The sequence below is a fragment of the Pipistrellus hanaki genome (assembly GCF_964339955.1).
Source record: "Pipistrellus hanaki genome assembly, chromosome: 11".
Lineage (NCBI taxonomy): Eukaryota > Metazoa > Chordata > Mammalia > Chiroptera > Vespertilionidae > Pipistrellus > Pipistrellus hanaki.
In genome coordinates, this window is record NC_140513.1 from 38,917,539 (window position 1) to 38,933,560 (window position 16,022).

A 16,022-nucleotide genomic window follows, 5' to 3' on the forward strand; every position below is an offset into this window, starting at 1 on the left:
TTTTTTCTAATAAATTAAAAAACACACAAACCTTTAGATGTTCTTCTAGGTGTCTTCTTTGCTCTAGATCCACAGTGACTGTGAGAAACTGGGCTACTTTTAGGGATGTGTTACTAGAAATAACTTTATTTGAATAAAAAGAAGTTTTCACCACATACTTTTCTTCTGCTGTATACATTTGTTTTAATCGGGTTTCTTGTATTACCTACAATGTAAAATAAGTATCAGTGCACATCTAATAATTGATATATTTAAAAGGTCCAAAGAATTAAAAATATATATCAAATGAATTTTAGAAGATCAAAATATAGTATAGTTTTTAAAAAATTTATCCAACAATATCTCTAAAAAGGTAGCTGATACATTTTATGTTATTTTAGATGACATTAAGAAAATTAGGAGAAAACAAAACAATTAGCAAAGCTAGCTAAATTCTACTTTGCTGTACAATCTCTCCCAACTAAGTGTACTTTTGGAGCTTTATTGTATCTACGAAAAGATATCAGGACCTAGGTGTCCATACATTGAACTGTTATTTCAGGTAAGTCACTTACTCTTCCTTCCCCTCAGTTATACTGTTCTAAAATACATAATCTTATATTCAATTCCTATATATTTGAGAGAATACTTAAGGGAAACATTTTTTAAGGATTTCACATTGAGACTTTATTTTTACATTTTAGGGGTATCTGGGTATCTTTTTTTCTCAAGAACTTATTCAAGGAGTAGAATAAAGAATAAATTGCTGCCAAAACCAGTTTGGCTCAGTGGATAGAGCGTTGGCCTGTGGACTGAAAGGTCCCAGGTTCGATTCCGATCAAGGGCATGTACCTTGGCTGCGGGCACATCCCCAGTAGGGGGTGTGCAAGAGGCAGCTGATCGATGTTTCTAATTCTCTATCCCTCTCTGTAAAAAAAAAATCAATAAAATGTATTTTTTAAAAAATAAAATAAATTGCTGTTATATAGTTTCTTTCTAATCTCTAAAGATTCATTACCAATACTATTATGGCTTCTCTACAGAAGTTTATAGTCTAAGTGAAGACATATTTAAGCACCCTAAATTTTATAAATTGGCATCCCTAAATGCTGAATAATTTGGAATGAAGGGAAAGCCTAGAACAGGCAGTTTCAGGAAAATAAATTTTAAATGGGTTTGAACTGAGAGGAAAAGGCATTTGGTGAGGGAAAGGCATTCCCACCAAAAAGGACAACAAGAGCATCAGCAGAAAATTTAACCGAAGGGGAAAGTCTTGGAAACTGAAAACAATCCCATAAATAGGTTATAATCATTGTTAGACTAAAATGTTAGAATTCAATAATAATGTAAAACTTACATTAAAAATGTATTGTTAGTCTAAGGAAGAAATATAGCTGATGTTGTCATTATCTAGATATGATTGCAGATATAAAGATAAGCTTTTCCTCAACAAAAGTTTATATTTTCTAAAAGACAGCCAAAATAATATCAGGGACTTTACAGTATATGCACATGTCTGAGAAGCATCTCATCATAATTTATAGGTATTTATCTACAATATAGCACCAAGTTGGACAATGAAACAATACAGTGTAAGAAACACTCATTGTGTTTTAAAAATACCATCACTTATTACCATCACTTATATAAAAATAGAGGTTAAGAAAAAATATCTGAAAAGAGATGAAGGGAAATATGACTTATTATGAATTAATTTTACTTTTAAATGTAAATTATGTGAATTCCAATGCTGTTTCTCTAATAAAACAGCTCTCTGGGTGCCTTAAAGTACATGAAACTAATTCAACATGAAGCACTGTTCAAAAGTAAATGGATTTCCCAAGTAAAACTAATAGCCCTTACCAAATTTTCTGTAGTCTTTTTGCAATAGTAAAGCTACCCTCACCTTCAGACAGCCCTACTTATACCTAAAGTTATGACAGAAATTGGTTTGGTCTATGAATATGGTCTTGTTCTTTTTTCTAAACATCACAGAATTAAGACCACAGAGCTATACCGGAATAATTGTAAACCAGTTGTTAAAAAATTTTAAACACACTTTCTAATAAAGTCAATATCATAAGTAACAGTAGGTCTGTAATTGGGTCCTAGATGCTTACAAGTGGTATTAATAGAGCAATTTGGTGTTATGGAAAGACTTGTTTTAGTTCCCTGTTTTTGCCTGTGATACAAACAACAAATGTGGTTTGGATTCTTAGAATTAACTTGTAAGAAGACAATTCTAAGCCGTGTTAGCAGAATATAGAAACTAAGAGTTCCTTGAGAAACCTGTATGATCTTATTAACCAATGTTACCCAAATAAATAAAATTGCAATTTTTAAGCTGGAAGGTGGGGAGGATGGGAGATAATCAACCAAAAACCTTGTATGAATATATGCATAACCCATGACCACAGACAACAGGGTGCTTGAGGCTTGGAGGGGTGGGGTGGTCAATGGGGGAGAAAGGCGGGGGGCGCATATGTAATACTTTAAACAATAAAGAATTATAGGGGGAAAAAAAAGTATGGCTTATCAGGGGGATCACTTTGTTGTAAGTTTTATAAAAATCCAACCACTATGTCCACTATGTTGTACACAGTAACAATACTGAATGTCAACTGTAATGGAAAAATAAATTTAAAAGAAAGAAAAAAAGAATCCAATGAATTAAAAAAAAAAAGCCCAAGTACTACAATAAGCCAGGAAAATGAGACTATTAAGTAAGGATGGTCAGGTCATTGATATATGAGGTAATCTTTAGTGGAAGCTTCAAGACAGAAAGGTTTTACTATATCAAAGCCTACCATCCTGAAGTATAATTTGTCTGAAAGATAATCCAGAATACAAGAATCTAAATTATTAAATCATTAATGTAATGTGTCATCAAGCAAGGCAGAATAGAATAAGGTAAGAATGCCAGCTATTTCTTTCAGAATAAGGTAAGAATGCCAGCTATTTCTTTCAGGCTTTAACTTAATGACCCTCCTGTCATAAAGTATTAGGCAATAGTCACTGTTTTATGTTATGTTAAAAATACAAAGAAATTTCTGTGTGGTTAAAAATAACAGAATGATCAAGTTTCTTTAAATTTCTTGCATTTTTTCCTTGAGTGTAAGCTAAGAAAATTTAATAAAACTACTGATTTAGTACTTTCTTACCCGTTCAATTCTTTCTCTGGTTCTTTCAGTTCCTACAGGAACTTCATGAATATGATATTGGCTGCAAAGGTAACTCATGACAGGAGCAGGTGCATCAAATAACTCTCGTAAGTAAGAGAAAAATCCATATTGTCTGAAAGAAAAAACACCTATTAGATTTTTCTTCTTAAAATGTCATTTAAAAAAATCTGATTGACAAGTAGCCAATAAATAAAACAAGAGTCTTTTCTTTGTATATTTGAAAATCACTTAAGTGGTTAATATTGAGATTTATTTCTTGTCAAGGTTTAATTTTTGTATATTTATGATTATAAACTATTAATCTGTTTTTTTGACATTTCTTCCAGTGATTTTATAGAGTGTCTACTTACATCATTCAGAATTAAAATATTTACTTATTGCTGTTTTATAATTGCAATTTTTCCACTTAATCAAAAATAATTTCCAAAGGACTAAGTGATGTTTTATCACTTTATTTTCCCAATAATTAACCAAACATTTTGGTATTTTTAATTAAATAATCCAATATTATTCCAATGATTTAAAACATCATCATTATATATTAACTATACCATACACTGTTCCTGGATTTTTCTTTATTTTAGACTTAAGTAAAGATCCTAAAGTAAAATAATACAGCCTATAACAAACATGTGACAAAAAGATAATTAAAATATATTAAAGAGATAAATGATTACTAAATATTTAAAAGGTATAGGTTAGTTCTAAATATTTAAAAGGTACAGGTTAGTTCTATCAATATTTTCAAGACTTACTTTAGTTCATTTAAAGATCTTGAAGGTGCTCTGTCTGCATATGAATTCCTGGGAGCAATAACAGCATTCACTCTTAATTTCTTATTGTCACGAACCTGAATATAAAAAAGGAAAATATTTTAATAACCATCTATGCTCAATCAAAATAATTTTTAAAGTTTAACGTATTCCTACCGGCATTCATGAGATGATCAGAAATTTGAACATTGACAGGTATTTAATGGTACTTATAAGAAAAAAATTTTAGTGATATTGTAATTATGTGTTTTTACAGAGTCCATTCCTTTTATAAATTTTTAAATTCTATGAGACAGTTAAAAAAGCATTAATACCAGAACTCTCAAATAGGAGGACAATTTCCCAAGTCATTTTATGATACCAGCATAATCTTTTTTTTTAATTAAATATTTTTTTTATTGATTTCAAAGAGGAGGAGAGAGGTAGGAAAATCAATGAGAGAGAATCACTGAATGGCTGCCTCCTGCATGCCCCCTACTGGGGATCGAGCCCGCAACCAGGGCATGTACCCTTGATCGGAACCAGATCCTTCATTCTGCAGGCTGACATTCTATCTACTGAGCTAAACCAGCTAGGGCAGAATCAATGATGCTTAAACTTAGTTTCATGAAGAGAAGAATAGGATACAACATAGTCTCAAAGTATTTCCACATACATAATTACAAGGAGAAAAATAGTTTTGTAGAATACTTGTTTGGAAGACAAATTTGTTCCGAGCAATTGATATATTAAGAGACAATTTAAGAAATACACGGATTTCACATTTGCTTACATGCAATTCCATCTACAAAAAAATGAGGCTTTTCTCTAGACTCTCAACCTCAATAATTACAGGCTGTTGTTGTTCCTTGTAATTAAGCCCCTATCCCAGTGGCAAACTCAGTCAACAGAGCGGCCGCAGTTTGACAACCACTGCTCTAGGTGAATGCAGAAAACTGCACCCAACTCAACCTAGCTGCTGAGAAACACATGTAATTTGTGCACAAATACAGAAACACACACACTCCTCTCAAACATCTACCAGCTACCTCGGCCACCACATGTATTATGAGCACTATCCAACTACATGTGGTGTTGCAGCGTACTATCCAACTTTAGATAAGCATTTTCAATTGTTAGACCCACTACACAATTCACAAACTGAACCCTTCCAATGCCTCCTTCCACAAGCTAACTTCAGGTCTTTCTAAAAACAAAGTACCATATTTATTGTATTTGTACATTTCTTGACAATCTTAAATGTGTAACTATGCTGTCATTTTTCTCCCCAAAGGCCCGATGGATTTCTATTGTATAATTTTGCCTAGCTAGCAAAATGATTTTTAGGAATGTATTGGGTTATAGCAAAACTGACTATATAGCAATGGAGAAATAAAGCAAATAGGGAAAATGCAAATAATTAGTGAATCTGGGTAAAAGATATACAGAATTTCCATGTATACTCTTGCATATTTTCTGTAAGTTTGAAGAAAAATAGGAGGTATAGATTAAACAATACTGATTCTCATTTATGTTTGTAAAATATATTGCTTTAGTGGTTACTCTAAATAAAAGAATTCTACAATGAGAAAATAATTTCCCTTTCAATTCTCTTTCAATATTTCTAATCACAGGAAAAAAACTGCTGTATATAATTCGTTATCTCTTCCTCCCTTTTAAAAAAAGAATTATGTTCTCCGCTTCTAATAAGGAACAGTACATATGTAACATTGTTTTTATCTTTATTGTTGTACAAACTGTTTTCTAATTTTGCAGTAATATTAAACTCCCTTTCAGAATATTTTGTTTGAGTAATAAAAAAGTGAAGTGATTTAGCCTTGGCTAGTATGAGTTAGTTGGTTGGATGTTGTTGCAAGCACTGAAAAGGGTGTCGGTTTGATTCCGTCAAAGCACATGTCCAGGTTGCAGGTTCAATCCCAGTAGAGGGCATGGAGGAGGCAGCTGATCAATGTCTTGTTCTCACATCAATGTTTTTCTCTCTCTCTCCCTTCCTATCTCTCTAAAAATCAATAATATGTATATTTTTTAAAAGTGAAATGATTTAAATAAAAAATTAAATAATAGTATAGTTTGCTCTGGCCAGTGGGCATCATCCCATGCATGGAGTGTGCAAGATGTCTTGATCTCACACGGATGTTTCTCTCTCTCCCCTTTCTTGAAATTAAAGAGAGAAATCTTTAAAAAAAAAAAAAAAAATAGCACTACATGGGATGGTAGTGCACAGTAGTATATGAAATGGCAAAAACTGTGAAGATGGTTTATAAGTTACTAAAAAGATGGGAAATGTACTCTAGTTCATGCAACAAATTTCACAATTAAAAATACATAAAAGCCCTAACTGGTTTGGCTCAGTGAATAAAGTGTCGGCCTGCAGTTTATGTTCTTAACTCCTAATCTAAGCTACCTTTCAGTGGCTTAGATTCTTGGTTAGTGGTGTTTTCTAGCCAGTTACAGGATTCTCCTTTTTTGAAGATTAATTTATATCAAACAACAACAACATATTTCTTTCCCATCCAAAGATAAACTAAGTTCATTCTAATATAGTTCCCAAAAGGATGTTTAAGACCAAAAGTCCATCATTATGATGTTTCTATATTTTTAGACAATGTCACAGAATTACTATTCATATTAATTTCAAATGTTAATTTTAAAATTGTATGTTACAGAGGGGAGTATAGGCTGTTTTTCCTCTTATAAAACATATTCATTTTCCAATAACAACATAGATAGGACAGAAGTTATTAAAAGAGTAGCTAACACTAGAGTTACAGCTGGTAAAATTAGTCACTATCACTTTTTGCTCTAGTTTGAATTTTAAAATTAACGAAGTGCCAAGTGAGTCAAAATATGATAGTTTATACTTGCCTCTTTGAGGAAAATCTCCATATCTTCTTGACTCTCAAATACAAAGGCTCTCAAGTCATTTGATGGAATATGGTTTTCAATATATTTGGCATTTTTATTATCTTTCATATTGATCTAAAGAAAACAGAAAAAATAAGTTGATTTTCTTGAAATTCAAACAGAGTACTAGAAATCATATTTAATGTAGATTTAATCAAATTAAATTTGATAGCCGAGAAAAAGGGAGACCAAAAAACAAAAAAACACAAAAAAACAAAACAACTTGGTATTGAAGGGTCAACATTACAAAACATTTACTTAATCTAAACTATTACCCAGAAACATCCAATACATCATAAAATGAGAGCTAAGACTTGAATAGTACCTGATGCATAGTAGTTTTGGTATTATGTAATAATAAAGTTCCTTTCTGGTCAACTCATTGAAAATACTGTAAGTCTTAGATTGTGACCTGTAAGTAAAAACATTTCTCATCTGTCCCCAAACGTTTTTCTTCTTAATCTTTAAGAGGAATTAATATTATACATGGCAATAACTAACTGGTACAAAAACACAAATACCTGAATAAAATTATGAAATGAATGGAAAAAACTAGCTATGAATTGTACTATTAGTGTCTTTAGGAGAAACCCAAGGCTCGTATCACTAGAGTAGTTTGCCACTAAAGCATAAAAACAACGATTTACTTAAAAATACCAGCTAATTAGACATTTCTGCATGCTGAGGCTTAAAGGTATTTGATGATACAAAGATAGGTCAGGAAAGATTTTCAAGAGTTCCACCTATTATTTACCACAAATGATCAATATGATAGAAAGCACAGTACAATAAATTTCCATAGCAGAGGTATATAAAAATGCTCTCTAGGAAATTTAAAGGAAGAGATTAGCTCCAGCAGATGGAAATCAGCTTTCTTGAAAAAAAAAAAAAATTATAAAAATATAAAATGCAGCACACTAGTTAAAAGCCAGGGCTCTGGGGTCAAACAGATGTCACTTCAAATCCTTTATGTAACCTTGAACTAAAATCTCTGAAAACTTATTTCATCCTATAAATGGGTGAAGCAAATCAGTCTATACTTCATAGAAATAAATGTGAATTAAGAGAGATACAATGAAAACAATTAGTGCAGCACTTGTTACATAAATGCTGTCCAATATCACTCTCTATTTTAAATTACAGAATATCAATCAGTATAGAAAAATGGAGAAAGATAGACAATCAAACAAAATAAAATGAAAACCACATAAAATACTATTACCTGGACATAAACACTATAAACATTTAGTATCTATTCACATTTTTTTTGGGGGGGGGGGGGGTAGGAGGGCACCAAATTACTTTATTGGAAGGAATAGCACAATTGAAAGAAAATGTGGATATTTGATCCAACTTATAGAAAGAATATGCAAAAGTAACCCCAATATGACTATAGGAAGTAGAAATATATTTTTTTATAGCTATGAATAAGCCACCTGGAACTTAGCTCTTATCATCATTCTCTCCCAGGGTGTACTTGTCAGAGATACTCTGATATGTCAGATTCTGGAGCCCTCTTCTTATGTAAGTTGGTTACATGGTCATTCAAATCTGTGATGGGTTTCACTTGCTAATTTAGGTAATACTTCTAAAGGAAGTCACAGAAGTAGGGAGGGGAGGTTATTGACTGGCCAGTTTGTTCACTTCCAGTAGAGACTGATTTGCATTTTTTCAAGTGTAATGCATACTCTCACTGCAATCATGGTCTGGTTTCCTGATATCCAGAAGGAAGATTTGGCCACTTTGTTGGCTCTGCAGCTTATCAGTTTCTTAGCCTGCTCCTTTTCATAAGATTGGTGAAGAAAATATTTGGTAAAGTTCTCCAAAGCCACATTTTCTTAGTCACAGTAGTAAGACAGGTAGACATAGGAAGTGTATGTAGCACTCCAAGATGATCTGGTGGTTAATGACAGCATTCTGTTTGACAATTTTTAAAAATGAAATCTTTCTAAACATCCTATTCTGTAATCTTTTTAATAATTCATTAACATGTCACAAATGTCCTTTTATATAAATAGAGCCAACAGCAACATTTTTAATGGCCGCACAATATTCCAATATAAGGACCTAGAGTAATTTACATACTAACAATATCTTTGAAAACTTTGTTCTTTTGCCTGTTCATTCTGCTATTATAAACACTACTGAGGAATATAAGTGTAAAAACATTTTCCTCACATTTCTCCAATTCGATATTGAAATTGTTAGAAATAAGTCATGAAAACTGATTGCTAATTGACAAGTTATATGACTAAAATTTTAAGTTTACATATTGTTAACTTGCTTATGAAGATGGCTGCATTTCAAACTATAATAAATCTGAACTTTACCAAATTAAGGGTTAAGTGTGTATGGGAATACATTTGGAATGAAATAGTAGAAAAGGTGAAGGGTTATTCCAGGAAGGGTAAAACAGCAGAGTCTATCATTGTATCTCAAAGATTTGTAAAATTACAATATATGCCAGCTAGAATTCCAAGATAGTGATAGGTCACTATTAAAAAAACCAAGTGAAAAGAGAATAAAATATCAAATCAAGTTCTAAAGTATTATTTTAATAAAAATATGTTGACAATCACACTTGACTAACTTATATTAAGGATCACAATATTTTTTCTTTTTAAAAAAAATATTTTTCTATTGATTTTAGAGAGAAAGTAAGGGAGAGGGAAAGAGTTAGACACATTGATGAGAGAAACATCAACATGGGTCGACTGCCTCCTGCATGCCCTCTACTGGAGATCAAGCCCACAACCTGGGCATGTGCCCTGACCAGGAATCAAACCAGAGACGTCTTGGTGTATGGGTCAAAGCTCAACCACTGAGGCACATGGGCTAGGCAGAACATTTTTTCTCATATTTTCACCCAGACCTTACCAAATCAATCAAAACAATGGTCCAAAATAGATATTCTCTTCTTGATCTGCCAAAAATAGTCTAAATGATATACATTTTAGCAAGAATAGAATACAGTATTATGCATATTAATTTTGCTAATGTAATACTAAAAGTTATAATTTTTAAAACTATATGAAATGATTTTTAATCAAGTATAATGCAATCATGAGTTTTGGAAAATAAAATTTTTCATGAATCCTGCAAGAATCTATACTACATTCTTTTCTAAAGTACAAGAAAATATCTAACAAAAACAACCCTTAATTTAATATTATCTATGTACAGCTATCATTACCAAAGAATGTTTTTTACTTTTTGTGACCAAACTTTTAAAGTATTTCACGTATACATCTTCCTGTTAAATCCATGGCCACACTTCATTAGATGATTTACTAAATATAGTTTATCCTATTCTTGATGACGCACAATCATTAATAAGAGCTATCAAAAGGAATGGATCCAGAGAAATGGAAGCATGGAACAGAGTATGGAATCTTGGAGAGAAGGTTGGGGAAGGAGAGTGGATGGAAAGTAATCAACCAAAGACCTTGTATGCATAACCCAAAGACATAGGGCCGGGGGCGGGCTGAAGGGGTCAATGGGAGGGGGGAGAAGAGGGGAAGAGAAGGGAACATTTGTAATACTTTCAATAATAAAGATTTTTTTAAAAATGCTATGAAATGTTTATGAGGTCAATAAACTGTTGGTTTCACTCTCAGAATCCTTATAATGCTCTGGTTCTGTAGCAAGTGATTTTCTTGTCTACCTCTGTCAGGTACCTTATATCAACATGTATTTACAACAGTTTTCAACCCCTTTGGCAGCATTTAATCTATTGCCTGCTATGACCTAAGAACAGCAATTATAGAAGGAACCAGCCAACCACACTAACTTTTTACACGGTTCTTAGTCAATATAGTGCCATTTTCATATTTCTTTCTAAAGAAGTTCACAGGTGTATTCATCAAGGACCCTTTAAAAAGCCCATGCATGGATTTAGCAGCATAACAGTTGCTGCGAGTCTGATAATGAAAAGCCAGGGGTATAAATAAGACTAAGAATTCTTAAAACAACAAAAATCTATAATGATTACAATAAAAAAATAAGATTCTACATAAATAAAATCTCTTACCATGAGCATTATGGGCTCATAGACTCCTTGCTTAAATTTGTCTCTGTTATTTCTCAGCCATAAAACAGCATCGTATGTATCACGATATCTCTGTCTCAGCTTATCTTCCTTTTGATTCAAAAGATTGTCAAATTGTACAATTTGATCATTTACACCTAAAATTGAAAATTAAAACAAAATATTGTTTCTCTGAAATCCTTCGTTAATATAATAATCTGTTAAAACATTTTAGATCCACAAGTGACAAACACCACTTGGCAAGTACCCATCCACAATAAAACATTCCCAAATTTCCAAACACTTGGAATAACAGGCGATTAAGCTATCAAAAATAAAAATAGGTCAGATAAAAAAGAATGATAGGCATTCAAAATTCTGAGAAAAATTATTTTAAACTTAACATTATATATACAACATTGAAAAACAGGGATAATGAAATAAAGATATTTTCTAGGATGTCAAGACTCTAAAATTAATTCTCTAGTACACCTTCTTAGGTGGTTACCTAAAGATGTATTCTAACAAAATAAGAGAATAATGTAGGAAAAAACCCCAGGAGACATAGAATTCAGAAATAGCTTTATCCAACACAGAAAAGGATCTGAGAAAAATTCCAGATGACTGCCATGCAGAAGGCCTTGAAAACAATCAGTTTAGAAAGGATGGCAGGCTCCAGAACTCGAGAATGCCTGATAAGTTGTTTTGTTTTGTTTTTCAATCTAAGAAAATGGTAAAAATGGTGCTAAAAAAAAAAAAAAAAAAGGTAAATTATAACCTTTAAAAAAGCTACCAATGAAAGGAAATTAAACCATAAATACAATACTATGAACAAGTTTCATTGAAATAATATGAATACTTAATATTTCCAACTTAAGAGATAACCCTTAAATAGAGCATATAAAACTTGATTATGATTCTCAACAAAATGTTTTCAGCCTTAACAATATAAAAACCAGAGTACAGATTAAAGAATTTAGAATATAAGAAGGGAGGAAAGTAAAAAGAAAGGATGGGAGTACTAGTATTTTTAGCTTACAGTATACATTCAAGAAACAGCGACAACTTAAATGACAAAAAAGAAAAATATTCATTATATTAATAAATTTTAATGATTAATACATAATAATCTCATTTGAGGAACTACAATAATGGGGAGGGGATTTATGAGCTTAAGCTATATCTAAAGTAACAAAATATTAAAAGACAATGTCTAAATATCACACGATCTCACTTATATGTGAAATCTAATGAGTATAATAAACTGACAAAATAGGTCCAAAGGCATGGATGAATGGGACAGATAGATTCCAGAGGGGAGTAGGGTGGGGATGTAGGAAGAGATTAACTAAAGAACACACACACACACACACACACACACACACACACACACTCTAGAGACCCAGTGCACAAAATTCATGCACAGGTAGGGTCCCTAGGCCTGGCCAGCAATCAGGGCTGATACGGCCTGCCTTCCCCTGGACACCCAGAGCCTTCCTTCATTCCATGTTGCCCCCTCGTAGTCAGCGCATGTCAGAGCAAGCAGTCCAACTCCCAAGGGGACATTTTGCATATTAGCCTTAGCCTTTTATTATATAGGATTTGCATAGCCTATGAACACAGACAATAAAGTGGTGAAGGCCAGGGTGGGGCAGGGTTGGGTGGAGGAGGGTAAATGGGGGGGGGGGGGGGAGGGGGGGAATGGGGAATAGCTGAAATAATGTCAACTATAAAAATAAGTCTAAAATTGACAAATTAAGCTATGGTAAAAAAGAATATGCTGAAAATACATTAAGAACTATTAGAAAAAATTGTTGAAATAGTAAAAAGTGCTTACTCTTGAGAGGAGGTCTGGAAATTAGCAACATGTTGGGCCTCCCTTCTGTTCTAATTTTCTTTGTTTTTTAACTATACACATCGAGTACTTTGATAAATATATAAAAATGGGTGCTTTTTAAAAAATGGATTTTATATTTACATAGCAAAACAAATATGCATATCCTCTATTTGAATAATGCTATAGATCTATCCACATGGTCTACACACAAGCATGTCAAACTTCCGGCCAGAGGGCCACATGCCTTGTTTATTGCGAATTTGACATGCTTAGAAGGAAAGAAAAGATATAACTGGACAGGCTTCAAGGAATAAAGTAAATAGAAAGTTTATGAAGGCTAGAATAAAAAAGCTTAAATTTGATATGAGAATAGCGAGTGACTCTGTAAAGAAAGCAAAGCATTTTTTAGAGAATTAAATAAATTCACATAATCTGATTGAAGACAATGGCCAGCCATTGGCAAATCATGACACATGATAGCCATAGGTAATATTAAGGCACCAAGTTCGAAGAATTGAGCTGAGCTTCCTCAACAGGGAGATCTGAGTATTTAAAGACATGTTGTCAGAGGGAAAAAAGAAAGCCCATCATCAGAAATGTAGCTCCATTTTATAAACATCTCTTCATCCTAAATTTAATAAAACTTACTCTTTTTCTCCTTCTCTAGAGTTTCCCTTTCTTTAAGCTTATCAATTATCTCGCTTTCGCATGATTCCTTTTCATCTTGAACTCGTCTCAGATCATTTGTAATGTCATCGAGCTGGGGTTGAAGATTCACACAGTTTTCTGTGGTCCTCAGTTCATTTTGCAAATCTTCTATCATTTTTTGGGTATTACTTATTCTCCTTTGTCGGTCAAGCTCTGCATTTTGTTTTACTGTTAAAGCCTGCTGAAGTTCCTCAATCTAATAAAACAAAAGACAGTTAGTACTGGAGATTGTTTTTCCCCCCTCCTAGTTTATAAGGTTTTTATAGTAATATAGTTTTCAAAATGCAAAAAATCTAAGTACATGATTGTTTTCCTCACTAAAAGTTATCCTGCTAGAATTAGACTGTTATTCTTACCAGGTTATCTATATCTTTACTTGTTCATTAATACATCTTAAGTACCTACAGCAGTGTTTAAAATATAGTTAACGCTCAAGTATTTGCTGAATAAACAAATTATTTATAAACCCAACCAAGTATCTAGGAAGCATGTATTTACTTCCTATAAATATATATACTTATATATATTTATATATATAAAATAAATATAGGAAGTAAATACATGCTTCATTCATATCATAACACTGAAATTAAAAGTCACACAGTATGATACTTTGAATAAAGTTAATAATAGAAATGATTATTTTACCCTTTTAATTTTAAACTATTTTCTTCCAACAAAATTATTTTCTACTAACACTTCAAATTAACTGAGATTTTTAAACATCAACCTGTAGGTTTAAATTTGTTAACTTATATTCAGGGTAAAATTTTTTTTTTAAACCTATATATAAGTTGTCAGTGAAATTTTTGTCAAAACAGACAGCACCCACTTTATTAAATAAAATATAATTTTGTATCAAAAACAGAAGCCCAATGCACAAAGATTCATGCAAAAATAGGCCTTCTTCCCCTGGCTGCCAGCACATGGTGGGCTCGCTCCAGCAGCCTGTGTAGTGGTTGCGGCGGTGGCAGCCCTGCACACTCTGCCCCTTGGCTGGCCCGGGGATCCATGGGCACACTAACTGTGCACCAAGCGAATTCCGGGCGCACATCTGTGCCCATGGGGCTGCTCCACTGCTAGGGTTTTGTTTATCAGAGCAGCGGGGCAAGGGTTGGGTAGAAGGAGACAGGAGACACCAGACACCAGGAGCTACGACCTCAGGCACCAGAGGGTTGCCTCTGAGGCCGGTATGGCTGGGTACAAGGATGGTTGACAGGTGTGGAGGACCTTAGGGAGGCCCTGAGGAGGCATGCTGCCCAGAGACCAGGGCCGCCATCATATCGTATTTGTCGGGTTAATTTGTATAATCACTCCTGATTGGCTGTGGGTGTCGCAAAGTGATGGTAATTTACTTATTTCTCTTTAATTAGTATAGATAGACAAGACTAACACATCTCATAATTTGCCTATTAGCTTACTTTCTTTCCAAGTCACATTTATTTTCTCATTATAAAAGAAACAACATAATGATTCTATAATCTTGCCTGGCTGGCATAGCTCAGAGTTTAAGTATCAACCTATTAACCAGGAGGTCAGGGTTCGGTTTCCTTCAGTGCACATGCCCATGCTGTGGGCTTGATTCCCAGTAAGGGGGGGGTGGGGTGGGCACGGTGAAAGAGGCAACCAATCAATGATCTCTCTCATCACTGATGTTTCTCTCTCTCTCTCTCTTCCTCTTTGAAATCAATAAAGACATACTTTTTAAAATCTATAATCTTAATGCAGTTACACATTACATTTTATTGCCTATCTATAGAACACGTTTTACTAAATGATGACTAAAAACGTATTGAGAGCAATTTCTCATTATCCTTATATGTCCTTGCAAAATAAAATTCTAATACCCGCATAATGTCGTTATATGGACATACTACATTTTACCCATTCTCTATTGTTGGAATGGGTTAGTATCAATTTCTTCTTCCTAAAAACTTAGCTTTGGAAGTGTTAAGATAGTAAACACAACATATGCCAAAATCCCCTCACCTGTCCCAATGCACAGGAGAAAAAACTATATTTGAAAAATTAAGTTATATATCTGAAAATTAACAATATTCAATGTGTCCAAAACAAGAAGCCATAGAGTTCAGCCAGCAGAGTCCAAACCATTCAAGAGAATAAATAGACATATCATAGAAGACAGGCATAGAATTAAGAATCACCAAACACATGAGGAAGTCCAAGTCCATGAAAAACAAGAAATTTAAAATAAAAAGGAGATATATGTACTACTATTTGTAATGCCTTAAACAATAAAATTAAAAAAAATTAAAATAATCTTGCCCTCTCAGCAAAATGGAGACACATCAAAAAAAATCATCCAAGAAACTACAATGACTAATCCCATCACACCCGTTTATTAGCTCTGGTACAGTAAGTCCAAGCCTCCTAGATCACCAATCTTCACTAGGATACCATTTCTGCTATCTTCCATTTCTCTTCTTGTACTAATTAAAATTTGGCCATCCAGGACATGCTTCTCCCTAGAGCCCTCTGAAGTGTGACCTTTTCCTTCCAAGCACTTTAGGACTCAAAGGTGAGGAAGGTGAACTGATTAATTCCCACTATACTACTTCCTCCATTAACAGCCCCACTTCAGTTCCTTTGAA

General features: G+C 33.2%; 1 protein-coding gene across 2 annotated transcripts in view; it reads right to left on the reverse strand.

The window, feature by feature from the left end:
* The window catches only part of SMC5 (structural maintenance of chromosomes 5), a 76,617-nt gene that overhangs the window by 23,570 nt on the left and 37,025 nt on the right, over positions 1-16,022 (reverse strand). For both annotated transcript variants that reach the window (XM_084899485.1, XM_084899484.1), the window contains exons 9-14: positions 13,351-13,606; positions 10,869-11,023; positions 6,800-6,913; positions 3,917-4,011; positions 3,141-3,273; positions 32-205 (exon numbers count right to left, since the gene is read on the reverse strand). In XM_084899485.1, coding sequence (XP_084755611.1) covers positions 32-205; positions 3,141-3,273; positions 3,917-4,011; positions 6,800-6,913; positions 10,869-11,023; positions 13,351-13,606 — 927 coding nt within the window. The remainder of the gene's footprint in view (positions 1-31; positions 206-3,140; positions 3,274-3,916; positions 4,012-6,799; positions 6,914-10,868; positions 11,024-13,350; positions 13,607-16,022) is intronic.